Below are 18,422 nucleotides of genomic sequence, written 5' to 3' on the forward strand. Positions count from 1 at the left end.
TTTCGTTCTCCACAAAGATTCTCAGTTCGCTCAATTCTTAAAAAACAAATGGATGAAATTACAAAAAGCACACATGTATGGAAGAGAATGAGGATATTTGATGATGAAAAAAAGGTGCTCTGTGAGCTAAATTCACGTCATATAAAAAAATACATCACTCCTCAGGGCACTGTTAAATATGGATCTTAATTCATGCTGCTGTTTATATCAGCATCTTTTATCTTCAGAGCAAGTATGCTGAAGGTTAACGAAATAAGAAACATTCTCACTCATCTCCATTGCTTCACATTAACATTACAAAATAAAATCATTCAAAGACATTAAATGGTGGGATTAGATGCTCCATTTGTTGTGTCAACTCAGAAACATTGAATAAAAACATAAAATGATATCGATGTAGTACCAGTCTCAAGGCAACTGACTTTTTTCTTTTCTTTGAACTTCGAAAAAAAAAAAAAAAAAAAAAAAAACCCAACTGCCTTGAAGCACAGTTCTGTACACGGTGTGTTCGCATGGCATCCATGGAAAAGAAAAAACCCAGCCAGATTCGAAACATCACCAAAAATCCATAAGGTCCAGCTTGAGAAAACAGGTGTGTTTGTGCCTGCACAAATAGTCTCTCTTTTCCCGTTGGCTTGACGACCGGCTGGCTGCGGTGAGGGAAACCTCCAGGCTGTACGCCCACACAGCTCGTTGTCAGTGGGGGATATGCCGGGCTTGTTGCAACTTTTTCCACATCAGATATCCCGATGTCTTCACGATGAAAAGAGAATGTGTTATCACTTGAGGTTAAGGGCCACTCTTATAGGACAATACAAAAGTGGACCACTTCCAAATTTCTTTTCATACTTTTCTAATTTCCAGCCGTTTTTTGCTCTGAAATTTTAAGAAAGGGAAAAAAGAAGCAAAGGTCGTTGTTAGTAATATTCACTTCATTGTTGTTAACTCACCTTTCTCGAACTTTATAAACTTTCATTGATTATAATTCGATCTAGTACGAAGGTAGAGCACTCACCAGACCCGGGATGAGTGGGAGCCATTTCAAACCTTACATGTTCAGACAACAGACAAAGACTTGCCCTGCTGGAGCACACGGTGTACAGACAAATCAAGTGTTAATCGAGTCACATACTACAGAGAAATGCCACAATAATATCTATCAAAGTAAATGCTCAAACTATTGAGACTCAAGAACACGAGCTGAAGCAAGCTTAAGGATTGTCATACTTCTGAAAGGTATTTGAAAAAAGCCATCACCTAATCAGGGTTGCCCGAGTGTAAATATCAACGATGATATTCATATTTCTTTAAGTTTACATTTCAAAAGGACTATAGGAGCAATAAAGCAATGTAACATAACAAATTACTAAGCATTTATTGTTAAAAAAAAAAAAAGACAGGCTTCACATTACATTCTTTTTACTTCTTCTTTTTGTTACTTACACTGAAGTCTCAATAATTTGGAATTAGAAATAAGACAAACAGGTACATGGATTACACAAATGTAATACACCTCCATCATGACATTGCATAAGGTATATAAATATCTGAGCTTGTGGGGGGTGGGGGAGGGGATATCCTTCCAAGAGAAACAGTGAATTCTCCCCACAAACACAGAAATGATAAAATGCTATAACTGAGCGATGCACATGAGGAAGGAGTGTAAAAAGCATATGGCAGCAAATATCACACAGAGGTCGATTTTATGTGAACGTGATTATGTAATCAGATATAATATTTGTTATCTTCTGTAATATGTTTAAAGGGAAGAAAAAGAACTTGAATTTTTGGGGTTTAAATACAAGTTAAAGCCACTGAAAGTGTAATTGACTGAGAACGCTACACAGCTTTTAAAATGAAAACAACTTTTTTTCTTTACTAAAAGTTTTAAAACATTTTTCTGAAAAACGCCCACCAAACAAACTGCGACTATCTTAATTTACATTCCTTATTTTAGTAGTGTGTTGTGGCTCTCTTTCACCTCAAAAACTCTTCTGGCTCTTTCAAATTTTACAAGAATAGTTTCTCCTTCATAGTTCACATTCCAGACCGTTTGGTGCCAATTTGGAAGAACACTGAGGATTACAGTTCTAGGGACACGAAATGAGGTAATAAAATTGTGTGCATTTACCTTTTTAGTGCATGTGTGCGAGAGGGTATATATGCAAATCCAGTGCATGGAAACTGTGCAGTGCAACAGATAACATTTGTCCGGCAAAAGCTGTGAGTTTATAACCATCTCAAGTACGTAAGTATTGTTTTCATAAGTAGCTTGTAAATAATTATTTTAGCAATCTATTATTTCATGTCAACTTGTTCCATTGTGTTTGGTTCTCAGAGCTGAAAATATGAACAAAGACTGACAATAACATCTCAGACATGAACTTGAACATGAGTTTTTGAGTAAAAAAAATAAACAGCAGGCACTTGTATTCAAAACTGTTTATTTTTTGAAAATATCAACATTATTAAGATTATCAACTAGTGATGCTTAAAGGACCCGTCGCACCTTAAAACAAACTTTTCCACTCTTTCAGAACTTGATCTCGTGACCCTTATAACATTATCAGCCACTGCCAGGTGTAAGATCACTCTGAGGTAATCAAGACTTATAACAAAATTTTATTCGATGTCTCCCTAAACACCATTGGTCCGATCACTCATGCGTGAGACATAGCTGCAAGGAGAGACATGCAAGTTGTCAAGAGAGCCAAATATGTATTAGAAGTTATGAGTGGTGAATACTTTCCAGCGATTATTCATTCAGTAGATTAGAAGAGTGTTCACTTAGACAGCAATGTGCAAATCTGTTAAAAGACGTCTCCTTCCTTGTTTCATGAGCATTTCATCTGACTTTCCTCACATTTCTCCAACCAAAACTGAGTATGCTCCGAAAGCTGTTCAAAGGTGCGACTTCTCCTTTAAAAACAGAGCAGACATGAGAGAGAACACTTATAGCTAATCCAGTATAAGCAGGCAAAGAAATGAATGAGACGAGTGGATTTTCACAATCTGAATGAAGAGATATACACAAGTAAATCGGAGCATCATTAGAAAGGAATAAAGCATAATCTGAGAGTGAGAAAAAAAGGGAAACGAAACGTGTTTGAGAGTTTAAATGTACAGAAAAAAACCCTCTGAGCCATTCACGATGTAGTCTTTTAAATAGTACAGTGATATGCGCACCAGTCTCCCCTTCTTATCTTTCAGGTATACCGTACCGGGATAAATACTACAAATAGTTCAATGTCAGCATAAAAATGTTGCTCTTCACACCCAGGTGAGAGATATGATGCCGTTGTACAAATACACTTGATTTCTTTTTTTTTTCAAAGTCTAATTTTTAAAAAGCTTTCTGATGAATTGTATTGGGTCAAATTTAAAGCACTTTGTCTCCACTGAGATCAGGAAAGGTGTATTTTTGTATTGAATTGTCTACTTCTACAACAAAAATTTAGGATGTTGTTATACCCATACATTTGGTTTCTTTATTGTCACTTGAAAAACAAGCATTCTGAAAAATTGATTCAGGTCAAATTTACAGCACTTGGTCTCCACTAATGTTAGGAAAGGTATATCTTTTGAACCAACAGTCTGCTGCTTTTGCTATAGAAAAAAACCTGTAAAAAGTCAACACAAAGACGTTCTTGTCTGCATCAATACGGCCTACTTCTTTTTGGGACGGGACCACATTCTTGTTTCCCCCAATTTCCTCATGTTCATGAGTTTTAAAGTGGAAGACAGTGTTATATTGAAATAGAACAGATAACAGGTGAAGGAACCCGACATGGTAGCTGGTGTGGTGTAACGGCCATTGCAGTGATAAGGAGAGGGATGCACAGTACAGTCTAGTAGGAGTGAAGTGAAATTCTTATCGTGGCACGAGGGACCAGAACAGAACGACCGTGGGAAAAATACCCCTCAAACATGCATTTCTTGAAATCAAAGCTCCTTTCAACATGCATTCCCGGATTTTCTTTATCTCTCTTCAAACAAACACATTTTTAGTGACATGCACCTAAACAAACTTGCCAGCTTCAATAAAAGGCATGTGCATATTCATATGTAGTGTGACTTTAACAAATTTTCCAAAATTAGGAGACTGGCCATGTGGCAGATGGTGTGTTTACCTCTACACCAGACTTCAAGAAGGTGTGAACTAGTGCAGGTCGTAACCATTTATTAAGCTGTCCTCACCCTTGGTGACAACGAAAAGTTAGCCATATATGTCGCTACGCTTTTACTCTATTGGTCACGATCGCTCAGTTCCTTCATTCCTACACACAAAATATTTTGGCCAGAAATTTTTGGACAAGAGCTGTGGTGTGATGATCATGCAACATGTGAAATTACAGAGGGCTCCGGCAAGATCTTTTTTTCTGAGTGAACAAACAATCTGACAACGGCTGTGTGCTGACTTGAGATCTCCTCTGTCTTATGTGAATGAACTGAGATGAGGACAAAGACCTTATAATGGTCATATGAAGCTAAGAAAAAGTAGAAAAGAAGACAGAGGTAACAAAGGTATAAATAATGTCTTCGGGTACCAAAATTCTTCTCACAAGGAAACTCAGCTTACCTAAGACCATTTTCTGAAAATTTTGACGCGTTTAATCTTTCTGAGTTTTTGCCTTATTCTTTTCCTACAAACTTAGAAACAGGTACTTTTCAAAGTAAACCCATGAGAAAAAAGACTAAAACTTACAGGTAATGCATGATACCTGCAGAATCCAGTTCAATTCTACTTTTTACGAAAAGAAAATGAAGATTGAGGAATGCAATAAAATAAAAAATAGTAATTCTATACCGAAAAGAAAGAGGAAACACATGTTGCAAGAAAGCAAACCATCTACTTATAAAAGAGAAAAAAGATCAGTTTCGGCATGTTGGTTGAGAGACCCCTTCTCCCTCTCCTGGTATCTCTCCTCCTTCTCTTAGTACCCCTTCTCCCTCTCCTGGTATCTCTCCTCCTTCTCTTAGTATCCCTTCTCCCTCTCCTGGTATCTCTCCTCCTTCTCTTAGTACCCCTTCTCCCTCTCCTGGTATCTCTCCTCCTTCTCTTAGTATCCCTTCTCCCTCTCTTAGTATCCCTTGTTCCTCACCAAGTATTGCGTTCCTTTCTTTACAATTTGCACTCGTGCGTACACATTATTGCACATATTCTCCGAAGCTTTATGAGAAAAAGATACACATCCAGTTTGAACTGTTCGATATGCTGATATTTGTGTATAATTTAGTCGTCACATGAAACACTCCCCTCTATTATATTCATTGCGTTGGGGAATATAAATAGCTTCAATTTAAATGAAAAAGGTTCCTTTGTTACTCGCATGACATGAAAGAAATGCATGTTTGAATGCGTAAACAATGCACATGCAATTGTTACTTTGAACATATTTTCCTACGACAGTGCAAATTATCAGTACTTACTTCAGTGAAAGTGTTTTCACCTAAACAAAGATTTTCTCACTATCACTTTTGTCTCATATCCCCAGCTTTCGAAAACAAATTATTGCTAAAGAATTTACTGCAGTGACAATCTAACATGATCAACATTACATGACAGCAGAACACCTACGTTATAGTTTTCATGTCAGTCTTGTATTCAAGTGAAGTTATTCAAATTTGATTTATGAATTCCCAGCAACGATCTCTCCATGTTCTCGATTAAGTGCCTGCTTTGCGCCTATCCCCTGGCCCGTCACCATGAAAACATGCATGCCAGATTACAAGGATCATGTGTGAAAGAGCACAATAATAAAGAAAGCAAACGAAACAATGAGTGAACAGTTGTTCCTATATTCCAGTTAAATGCTGTAAGAGGAAACAGTAGAAAAATATAAAAAATCTAAAGTGGCCACTTTTCAAAGTGTTGAAGAGCGTTCAAAATTATTTTTGACATTTAATTGTTAAACTGACTGAACTTTTGGAGACCTTCAACGCACACAAAAGAATGAATTATTTCTCTTGGAACATTCCAAGCCTAGAGAATTCTTTGTGATTTATTTGATTTTAATGATTTAATTTTTCAGTAACTGCTGATTTAAAGGGGAATCTAGGCAAATGAAGGTGAAAATCATGCAAACTTCGTGCAAGGACAAAGAAATTTGCGCAAACATTTCCTCTCACTAGTGTCCACTCATGCACCTTTCTTCTACTGTGCTTGGCTCATGCTGTTAAAAGTGATCTGTTCTTAGACCCTTCAGCTGGCATTGATCTTTACGAAGTCAAAACCAATTTTTTTAATGGCTAGTGGAATAAGAGGCTGAAATTCACACATTAACCTTAAACAAATTTTAAAAAAAGAACTTAACACATTAACCTTAAACAAATTAAAAAAAAGAACTTAACACATTAACCTTAAACAAATTAAAAAAAAGAACTTAACTTGCATTTGGCCATTCATTTAACACTAGAATGATATTCATGAAGATAGGAAAGAAGGAAAAAAACATTGATGGTTATAAGTTTGAGGAGGCAAAATGCTAAAATTCACAACTGAAGAGTCAAAGAAGTTGTTAGAATTTTACCCACGTCCTCTCACATGAGACCAGTAATATATTACAGGAAATCGTTTCACTTCTCTTTTCTACTATTGTAGCCCTACAGAGCTGTAAAGAGAGCATGCTCCAGAGACGTGTTAAACATGCATTAGACATTCATCAACATAGCATCAAAACTTCAACATTGCAAGAAATACTACAACAGTGATATAATAACCTTTGCTTCTTTTTAACTATATGCACTACAACATCTTTTATCACTTTAATCTGAATGTGACTGGATGATTATGGCAAGCAATTCAAATTTCAGTATTTGTACAAAGCATGGCAGTTGACTAGAACAGCAACTGCTAATGGCAAACAAAAAATATATATATTATTCCTTTCATTGAGATACTGGCAGTCTTTAGATCTCAATATTACATTTACAAATTTATTATCTCAACTTGGAAAAACACAAAAGCTCACATTGGAGCAAAATTTTCAAGAAAAATGTCACAATTTCAAAGACACAAGAAGAAAGCTGTTGCTGTGAAGCCCATGCCATGCATACTGTATACAGATCTAAATTCTAAAATGAGTAAGCTGGCTTTCCAGCTGGAAATAAGAAAACTTTAACTAAAGAAAAACGCAATCAAAACAATCAAACAAAAAGAAAGAACAAACAAAACAACCTAAACTTCAACATGATAATATCTACATACAGAATATTCATGTGAATATGATCCAAAAAAATGTAAAGAACAAATGACAAATTTGTGGCGAAATCATAAAATCAGCTTGTCAAGCATTCATCTTGCTGGCGAAAAAAAGGTATTAAAACAGACAGAAAGCTTATGAAAAGAGGATTTCCAATCTTAATGACAAGTCAACCAAAAATACTTGACACAAGCAGCCAGTATATTAATCAGAAAATGAACCCAGTGAAATGTACGTTAATACAGAAGTGACATACAAATGCAACAAACATAAAGCAGTGATCAGGGCCTCTGGCGGCAAACATTTTCTATTTATATCCTTTTAAAGTTCTCGTGTAACTTGTGGCAAAGTGAGGTACTTCGAAAATTTCTATTTGACAGTCTGCTGAAAGGCTCGAATGCAGATACGGAGGTGGAAGTAAAAAAACCAAAAAACAACTGATAAGAAGAAAATCAATTCAAGCGATCTATGTGTACAAACTTAAAACTGTAATTTGTGAGCATTTTTTTAATCATCACAACTATCTACTATTTAGAGGCCCCAGTGTTTCTATACAATTTTTCTGGCCTTGCTTAATTAGTGCTGAGGCTGTCAAAAAAACTGTCACTTAAGGAAAGAGTCTGAATGGAAATTTTGTAAGTTATGGATCGCAACACTGGAGATGTTTTGTTTTTATAATGAGCAAAGAACATAATGAGAGAGAAAGAGAGAGAGGGAAGGAAGGAGGGAGAGAGGGAAGGAAGGAGGGAGAGAGGGAGGGAGAGAGAGAGAGAGAGAGAGAGAGAGAGAGAGAGAGAGAGAGAGAGAGAGAGAGAGAGAGAGAGAGAGAGAGCCTGAAACAAGTAAAAACTGCCTTTTTTGGCAATAAAAGGACTATTTACGAACTTTGCCAAAAATAATCCTTTGAGAATCTCAAGTTTATTGTCCTCAATTTTTTGCTGTTTTTTAAAATGCTGTTCCACTTTTATGAAAGGTAATAATGGCAGTTATTGTGAACCAAGAAAAAAAAGCTGGGACCAGAACTATTAAACTTATCTTGTAAATCATCTCCCCCCCCCTCCCTTCCCCCCAACCACCCACCCCTCATATTTCTGATGTTGATCACGTTTTTCAAAGTTAAACTGTTTTTTCTTAGTTGAGATTTACTATGTGCGTGTGCTTAAAGAAAAGGACCACATAATAGCAAAGTCAATTTCGAGCTAATTTAAAGGCTTAAAAAAGGTGAAAAAAGTAATTGTTAATATTCATTTATTAAAGTTACAACAGAAAATCAAAGTTGAACTATTCCTAAATCATATTTCAAAAGGATTCAGTTCAGTTTTATTTGTGAGTAGTAAGCTAAAAAAATAGTTTATTTCAGGGGTGTCTGGTGAGAAAATCTTAAACCCCCCCCCCCCCCTTAAAACAAAAACCAACAAACTAAACTGGCACAAATGGACCTGTACAGTGGTCATTTGTCACCGTCTGATATTTCTTACGATCAAATTACATAAACTCAAAATGTAATTAAAATTCCTCCCACCCAATAAATAGCAGTGCCCATGAATATACTTGTGTACACTCCCATGGCAAAACTTGCGCATATTGACAGTATGGGAAAAATCAAATCAACCCATTATTTCTTACTTATAGTTTGACCTAATTTCTCATTTTATTGTAATCCCAACAGTGTTTTTTTAAAAACAATTTGAACACTTTACTATAGGCTATATTTATTGATGTTTTTACTGTCTTTATTGTACTTAACATCATATAATACAAGTATATTAGAATGAGAATGACATTTACAATTTTTGTTAACAATAGTGTTGTTTAACTTTACAGCTGCTTTTCTCAAAAACTTATTTCCGTTCTTTGTCTTAACCCCCCCCCCCAAACCCCCCCCATCAAAATCTATATATTTGTAAAAGTTCCTCATTTTGGTTGCCTAAAACTTCCAAACCACGTAACTTTCGAACTTGAAAAAAATAATGGAGGTTCAGAATCATTTAAAGGGTACACATTTATATTAAGGAGTCTGATTTTACTGAAGTTTAATTTTCTGTAATTCATTAGTTTCGTTTAGATCTAATCTTGGGAAAGTCCGTCTTCTAAGACGCCATTATAAATCGTTCACAAGCAGTGCGCACTGGTTCCGCAATGACTTGACGATCGATTCTTTAGAGTCCGTTCATCGAACAGCAGGTACCCAGCTAGTACTAATTATTTGAAAAATTAAACAACCCAGCTTATTCAGAAAGGGAAAAACCTATCTGAAACTACCTAATAAATGTGAGACAGCGTGGTGGAATCAGGCTCTCGTCAAAATAATCAAAGTGAAGAAACTTGCATTTTTCCACAGGTTTGTGAATTTTTATCAAATTTTTGTTTTTTGGCTCAACACCTTTCATGCCCACTAAATAACTCATTTTTGTGTGGATTTTTCTGAAAAACGGATAAAGGTACAAAAAATGAACATTTTCAGTTACCACGGACTCTTAAACTAAGGAAATAACTAATCTTTGGTGGTCATTTACTCACTAATTTTACCTCTGAAAACAGGTGACCCCCACCTCCTTCTTTCGCAAATATCTCGACTTCTATTCAAGATAAATGGATATTTTTAAAATAAAAATAAAGGCAAGTGAACAAGCTTTAAGATGATACCAATAACTCTACATGCCCAAAAATTGACGAGAGCCTGATTCCACCACGCTGTCTCACAAAAAGCTCTTTAGCTTTTGTATTAACAACTAAATTAAAAATACTGCTGTCATATGGGTCCTTTTCTTAAGCACGCACACAAAAGAGAACTTATTCTTAACCAAAAAAAAATGTTCAGGGGTTGGAAAATGAAGACACACAGAATGAGATAGGTTTTCACCAGTTGTCCACATTTTAGGCTATACTTAGGTGCCTTTGCACTGACTAAAGACTGACTAGAATGCTTGCAATGTCAGAGGATAAAGAAGAACAAAAAACAAAAGGCGGCTGGAGGGGACACCGTAAGTTCTACTTTTTCTCTTCTTTTTCCTCTCTTGTTTCTGTTCATCTATAACATACGTAGTTTCCTCCCAGCACTCAATTGTCAATGTGCTTCCCTTTACTAAAACTAAAACTAAACTACGGAAGCACAACACGACATTCTTACAGGATGCCCATCAAGGTAAGTGACCCACTGACACATCTGACAGGTGTTCCACCAGTACCTTCTTTTACATAACACTTTTTTGCAATCAATGAAAAACTCAGTAGCTACCATACTATTAATCCATATCCATATTTGTGGTTTATTCGTGAAATCCGGCGCTCGTTAAAATAATTAAATCAAAGAAACCAATATGTCTTCCCCCATTGGACAGCTTTTATTGAATCTTTTTTTAAAGGGGTGGGGGGTCAACACCTTTATGTTAATAATGCATTTCTGTGAGGACTTTACTGAAATATGTTGATCAAAGACACAAAATGTCAATTTGACATTTCCATGAACACTCAAACTTTGAAAGTCACCAAATTTTGATGGCCTTTTCCTCTCCTTTTGCCCATGACAACAGCACCACCCAAACCTCCCTCAGTCGTTAATACCTCAACTTCTATTTAAGATATGTGGGTATTTTTTTCCATCAAAAGCTAGGCAAATTAACAGGCTTTGATATAAAACCAAAAACTCCATATGCCGATAAACTGATGAGTGCCTGACTCCATTGTGATGTGACATTCTCTGTTCCTCTTTCCCCATGTCACTGCACATCTCCATTTGTTTTCAAATGCAGAGTACGAACCGTCAAAAGAAAGTCATGTCGTATGAAGGAATAAAAAACTTTAAAGTTACAGGCCAGGATATAGACTGTAAGTATATCCTACAAAGATGGAAAATTAGATCAGAGTTTCAATAACTTTACTAATACGAGGTGCCGACTATGGATGGAATCGGCCTGATAAGACCGATCGCCCTTCTCGGTCGCCTAAAAAACAAACGGGTTTGTTTTCAGTTTCAGCGCGACCGAGTCGAGCGATCGGCGCGATCCATCCGTAGCGGGCACCCCGTATAAGATTGATTCAGGGAATTCCCTACCTGGTCTGGGAAATAAAAGGGAAAATACTACATAGGCCAAAGAAAAGGACCTCATGGATATCAACTAGTTTTAAAGGAACATTAAAAGCCAAGGTTAAAGGCAAAATGCAAACACCAGAGTTAAGTTTTTTCTTTTTGCTTGGCTGTAACAGCAAACTTAGATGGAATAAGAGGAAGATCAGCAAAGAAAATGAAAGGGGCAAAGAGGGATGGTGAAACATAACAGAATTCAGAAAAGGAGGGGGAAGGAAAGAGGGGATGGTGCTGGTGCTCATATCTGACATCAGGACAAGTGCACCACCAAAAGACAAAAGAAAAACATGACCCAAAAAATATAACAAAACAACAACTCAAAAGCTGATTATTGATTAAGTAAGATGCCTTCTTTATAAAGCAACATGAGCTTCATTTTTCAAGCAACAAAATCATATTGTCCACCAAATAGCGATACTAGGATTAAAAGTAAACAAATTAGGCATTTTGGATGACATAAAGATTATTCACAAAATTAATGCATTGCCACCACATAAAGAAAAAGATAGACGACTGTATTCTCATGCCATTGTACATAGCCATGTTAGAATAGATTTACTCTTTGAAATAGAAACATTTGCAGTGAAGGAAACAACAGATTAGATTGACAAATGGTAAAGAACAGTCTACACTTCTTTGGGGGCAAATATCAATCTCAGATGACTTTCTTAGACTGAAAAGGATTACAAACTAACCTTAACACTGGTATGCTTAACGTCCACTATGAACAAGCATCAGTAGTACTAAAGTCTCGTGACTGTGTCTCTTGCATGCAATCTGTGGTCCACTGTGTAATTTGCTTTTCATGTAACTCAGACATACAAAGCTATCGATAAAATAAGGAACGCTATAAGTGGTTTTTGAGGCCATACATATTAGTACTAGTTATTTTAGACCCTTACTTTAACATTCAGAGGCTGATATCAAGAACAGTGACCTTTTTTTTACTCGGAGACTTCTGATCTTCATCGCCAATGTTTTATCATTAAAATAATAAAATCCAACTTATTCTGTAAAGAAAATTCAGCATGTCTTTTCAAGGAAAGGTGCTATAAAACTTGCAACATTAGAAGTAATGAATAGTAGCTCTTTCGTACATACCTTTTAATACTCCGTATATTTATTATTAATCTCTTGCTGTTTGCATTGGCTTAATCATGAGTAAGTTGTACTATGCCTTTATTCTCGAATCTTTTAATATTGTCAGCACTCCATTGGAACCTTGCTTACTCAAATTTTAAAAATTCCCAGGAGAGACAAAAAAACCTGTCTAACATTGCTTTTGTTAACACTAAGGCAATCAAATTTTATCAATGACAAAATCATGCAGAGAAGTATGTGCTTTATCCGAGTGCCATCTGAGTTAATGACAAAACCTCTTTCAGTTAGCAAGGTTCTCGTCTCAAGCGCTGCTCTACTGACCCTTGCTAAGGCGTTAACGAGGCTAGAGCAGCACAACATATGGCTTTTGGTAGCTCCTGACTGACTTTCCTATCTTTGGGTTGCCTTTCAATGCAGTGTTAACATACCTCGGGTCATTTTATAATGTCCTGATCATTGACTAGTAAGCTGTTATATGTTTTGCATGGTTGAAAATGTCCTTGTCCCTCAACACATCAAACCAAATTGATAAAGTAAGTGACACTGATGAGGAAGATAGTGAGGTTCATTGACCTATGATGCTCCACCAGTTTGCTTTCATAACCTTGGTATCAGGTTAGAAAAAATCAATGGATCACATGTCGCTGTAGTGGAAGTCGAGCATCTCTAGTTTGAATCTGGGTTTAATATTTTGACACATAGTGTATCAAGGTATCAGCAAAAAAACAATTTTCATCAAAATTTGAGTTGGCGAGGTTCCATTAGAGCACTGGCGATACGTGAGATCGATGGGAATATGAGCTTAACAGGCTGCAAAGCTGTAAGTCCCCTGGAATGAACACTGCCCATAAGGGAGATACTGTGAAGTCATGCAAGATTTACATAAGAGTAGTTGCAGCTACCAATAATCCCTTAAAATTTTATCTATGTCTACAGTTCAGTCTTTTGCACAGGACAGAGTTGTTAATTTTCTCAGTGACTAAAAGTTTAATATACTAGATAGAAAGAAACATAAAATCTTTAACTGTTTAAATTGCATTTGCACTAACCAAGTTCTAAACACATCTGGAATGCTCTCCAAACGATTAAGTTGTAATCCCTGGTCTTGTCAGTTCACTGAAGATTATATAATTGTTTATCACATAGACCAGTGGTATAACTTCCGCACAGAGTAATGAGTTCATTGGAAAAAGATGGAGAATATGTGACGAAAAATAAAGTAAAAGCTGATCTGTGTGACATTAATTCCAACCCCATCCATCCAGTATTGAGGACTGGCACACGGTAGTCCTTTCATACTTTCTTAAACAATACCACATTTCTGTCAGATAAGGATGTCAAATATCACGAAACAAAACAATATTATATTACAAAGTGTGTCTATACAATATTTATAAAATATATTACAAATTCATCTTCTAACCTACTGACATAAATTTGAGACTGAAATGAATTTTGTTTTCTTTTTCTCCCATCAGAGGATTAGTTTAGATATGTGTGTGAGAAAAATGTCTCTCAGGCAGCCACCATGATGTGCACAAACGCAAAATTGCCATGGGGATTGGAGGAAGGGGGGGGGGGGAGGTGTGTTTGGGAAGGGGTGTACACAGGATCATCTGTGTGGAGACATAACCCAATTATGCTGGCACAGGTAGAATAAGCTGTGATATTCTCAACACTATCAACTGTGTCAACAACACCTACGATTAGAGGAACAGGATGGGGTACATAGAGAAACAAATGACAGCACAACGCCAACTCTGATGATACAGCACAGACTTCTTATCATATCAATGATGGGGAAGTGTTGGTCTGCCATCAAAGCAACTTTTCTGTTTTCCATATCACCTCATGTGCTATGCTGACAAGGAATATTTATATAAATAATCCTTTATTCCTTTTCAGACACAGCACATTCTGAGACATTGAAGGAACAAAAGCTGTTTGATGGCAGGTGTTTGCTACACTCTGGTAGTGGCTAACACAAAAAGCTACATGAAAAGCACAGATTATGACATGGTGAGGCACTCCAATGATTACAAGTATTCCGAAAAACAGATCTACAATTCAACATTAAATTTGCTTTCAAGCACTGCAAAGCTCGTTTGATGGTAAGTCCAATTTATGAACCAAACAAAATCTAGTGAGATTTTCCTTTAAAAAGTGAAATAAAAACTAGAGTCCAATTTTTGACTGATAAAACACCCACTTATTATTATCAAAATATATATATAGCTCAACCCCAAAAGTTATTGGACTCCATTTCTTTGTATATCAACAAAATAAAGGTAAAAAAATTCAAGACTGACAGCAAAGATATGTATGCCAATACTGGCCCAGCTTGCCTGTCTCTTAATGTTTTGGAGAACTCAGCACCCCAATAACATTTAATTTTTAGCAGCCAGCAGTGCATGAAAGGTTCATTTAGCTATATTTCTATATTTCTACAGCATGATGACTCTCATAAAGTGCTCCTTAGCCATATTGTCTGAACTAACATAAACGAAAGCTATTCAGCCTTTGTCAATGCAAATTTCTAATGCTTATATCAAGAGAACCCATGCATTCATGCATTATCAGAGCTACAAGTAAAATGTGGTGATATAAAAATTAACTCAGAATTAAAGAGCTCTGTACATCTTTTCCCTCCGATTCTGATACTTGCTTTGATCAAATATTGAAATATCTTTCATAATTCAAAGTTTGTTGTCTCCCAACCACTGTTCTGTAACTCTGTAACCAAAAAACCATATCTTATAACCTGCTTTGGTACTTTTGTTACCTCTCCAAGACAATCACCTGTACAAGCAACCATTTCCCACTCTCCCCCCTCCCCCCTCCCCCCTCCCTGCAATTCTTTCTTTCTTTAACAAGACTGCCCAAAGCGTCCACTTGTGTGAAACAACTACCTTTCACCTCCACAATGAGGCCATTTTGGACACTTTCGACAGTGTTTTGTTTACATGCAGCAACCTATTTGTTTCTCCTGCTTATTGCATAGTATCTATTCTTTGTCAGTTCATAGAAATTCACCAAAAGTGACATCCCCAGAAGATTCATTCATGAACAAGACTGAAAAGTAGACACTTTCAAGTACCAAGCAGGTCATATTATGTACCCCAACCAGTCAAATATGGCTATGGAGCACTTTTTGACATTTCTCAGACAAACACAGGGTGTGGCAGCATGTCAAGGGAAAACATACATGAACTATCTGAACATCAAATGGAGACTTGTGGTGTGCGACTTGATGAAATAACAAATCCGTTATACGATTAGAACAGAGCTATGTACAAAAATGAAAGAACTACTCTCATGATGTCTCAAAGATATGAAGGAAGACATAAAGATGAAGAAGAATACCATATGGCCATTAAAAAGAAGTTTTCTTTACAACTCCATATGTCAAGAAAGTCTTCAAACAAAATTGTACAATATATTTAAATAGTGAGACACAGAATAATGCCTCCTTTACATGTCTGCCATTATGCAGGATATACTGATCATAACCATGAAAACATGTACAGATGAATGGCTATATCTTCTCCGAAGCATCACAGAGATCACTATGTACAAAAAAATGATATAATGATTCGACATCACTCAATATCACTGACTGCAACAGGCTCTACAGACAGAACAAGACACAAATTGAGAAGAAAAAAATGACAAAAAGGGCAAGAGAGGAATCATAAAGAATTATGCCTGTTCTTTTCAAAGATCACATTTACCCTTCAGTGAGTGCAAAAGGGGAAACTTTTAGATGTGATCATGTGCTCAGCAATAGTGCCGACAAATAGAGACTGTTCATAGAGTTCATAGGAGCAGCTTACAACACAAGTGAGCCTATCATAATCCACATCCTATGGAATGTGACAATGTGAAGCACAACTCACTTTGAGAGAAAGGAGTCTTAATGGTAGGCATAAAAGCTGGGAAAACTAGCAGAATGGTAGGAATAAAAAGCTCATGTGAGCTGTTCTTGACTGGATAACAGAAGTAAAATGTAAGAACAAGGGGCCATGCTTGTATTTATTTGACTTGAAAGGAGACAAAGGAAAACAAAAGAGGCTTTGCTTTCACAAACATACAGGATGTACATTTGTTTTGGAAACTGAAAAAGATGGAGTAATAAAAAATGTGCTCCTAATTTGTGAGCTCCAGAGGGACATTTTTAAGTTTGGCAAACGAACAATTAGGAGGATTTAACAAGCACAGAATGGATGTGAGTAGTCCTTTGAAATGTAACTGAAGTGGAAGAAAATAAGAAGTGCGTTCAGTATTCTTGTACTGCTACTAGTGCGATGATAGTATCTCATGCATGATCACAGATTCCCACAATTTTGTTTTCCATGGGTGGTACAAACAGTTCAAGACACAGAAGCTGACATGTACACTTACTACCAATAAGTTACAACCAACAGATGCACATACAGAAAGATTATGAAACAGGGTAGGACCATGCAATGAAGGGCTCTTGGTGTTAACATTCACTTCATGGTGACATGGTAGTGGAAGAAGTGCCTCAATCTACAGTACAACCCCCCCACCCCCAGCCTTCACTTAATCAATATGGCATGAAAAGAAAAAAAAAAACCCAACCCAGAAAAACAGAGTTCATACAATTGAAGTAAAAGTAGGAACTATAAACAGTGCAGAAGTTGAATGAAGCACACTTATCTAATAAGAACTACAGAAAAGGTTTCATATGAAAAAGAATATGAAAGATAGTATAAAAGGTCCCCCAAGCATCCAAACAACTGCAATCCAGCCAACAGTACATGAAAAGCCTGAAAATGAATCGTAGCCATCATATTTCACTTTCTTGGATGATGGAGCTAGGAGAAAAAAAGACAAGTTTTGAGTGTGCAGCTCCTGTCATCATCTGATTAAGAATGGGATAATGATAAGAATAATAAATGTTGTAACTATAAACTGGCTTTGAAAACAAAGACTGAAGAAATAAAAGGAAATATATAAACAAAACATAAAAAAAAGAAAAACAAAAGTCACTGATCCAGATAAGGGGGGAAAAACAAGGTTCAAGAAGAGAGGGGGATTAGAAAAAAAACAAAAACGGAAAATGAATGCTGAAGACGAAAAAAATCATGAAAACTTAATGGAAAAATAGCTTGATGTTTTAGAGGAGGGCTTAGTGTTTAAAAATACTAGCTGCCCAGTCTGACTGAATGACAGGGAGAAGTCTCACTTTCTTCCGGGTGCCGCACAAGAATTCTTTATACTGGTCTGACCGAAGGTACCGGCTGTAGCTATCACTTTTCATCAGTTTGAATATATGATCCTGAGAAAAGACAAAACACAGGAAAATCAGCGTCCATGGAGAGATCAACAGAGATACACAAAAGCTTTCTGATCAACAAAAGAACAAAACACTGTCACAAGAAAGCTCAAATGAGAGAACAAAATTCAGACTGAAGATCTCTAAACACTTGTTCTCTGTTTGTTTTACTTTTTTTTAATGACATTAGGTTCGTTGACATATCAGCTGGTATCCTGATGGACTCAAATGTAGGCAGGCAACTCTTGTTTGAATTCTAGAAGGTTTTTAGATAAGTCATCATTGCTTTTGTTTTATACCCAATATAATGTATCATACGAGCACAGGTATTTAGTCAATGAGGGTATGAAACTGTTTACAAGAAATTCTACTACACTTACCCATCAATCCTTTTATCTCAGTATACATGTATTTATGCTTTATCATTTTATGTCTGTAGGCCTATTATGTACAAGAATGCCCTTGAACTTCATTGCTGTTTGTATTTCAATGCCATTGTAGACTACTTATGTGGGTGGTTGGAGGGTGCTCTGGTGTGGTTCGCTCCTTCTTTCTCGTATCAAACATCTATCATTCTTCTCTCTCCTCCTTCTTTTTTGTGTTTGTTACTCGCTTGTAACACCTCTAATCTTCGGCACTTATATGACCGTACTGTGCTGCAAGTGATGTAAAACTCTTACTAAAACTAAAACTAAAGACTACTTATATGTCTTGTGAAGTACACTGAGCGTTG

At 36.4% G+C, this 18,422-nt stretch overlaps 1 protein-coding gene across 1 annotated transcript in view; it reads right to left on the reverse strand.

Moving 5' to 3' along the window:
- LOC101847431 (regulator of G-protein signaling 7) overlaps positions 1-18,422 on the reverse strand; it is a gene marked incomplete in the record, with an annotated part of 152,658 nt that continues 134,236 nt past the window's right edge. Inside the window, 2 exon segments of the mRNA XM_035970399.1 lie at positions 1-753; positions 17,600-17,692. Of these exon segments, the coding sequence (XP_035826292.1) occupies positions 697-753; positions 17,600-17,692 (150 nt within the window).

The sequence above is a fragment of the Aplysia californica genome, unplaced genomic scaffold (assembly GCF_000002075.1).
Source record: "Aplysia californica isolate F4 #8 unplaced genomic scaffold, AplCal3.0 scaffold00263, whole genome shotgun sequence".
NCBI lineage: Eukaryota > Metazoa > Mollusca > Gastropoda > Aplysiida > Aplysiidae > Aplysia > Aplysia californica.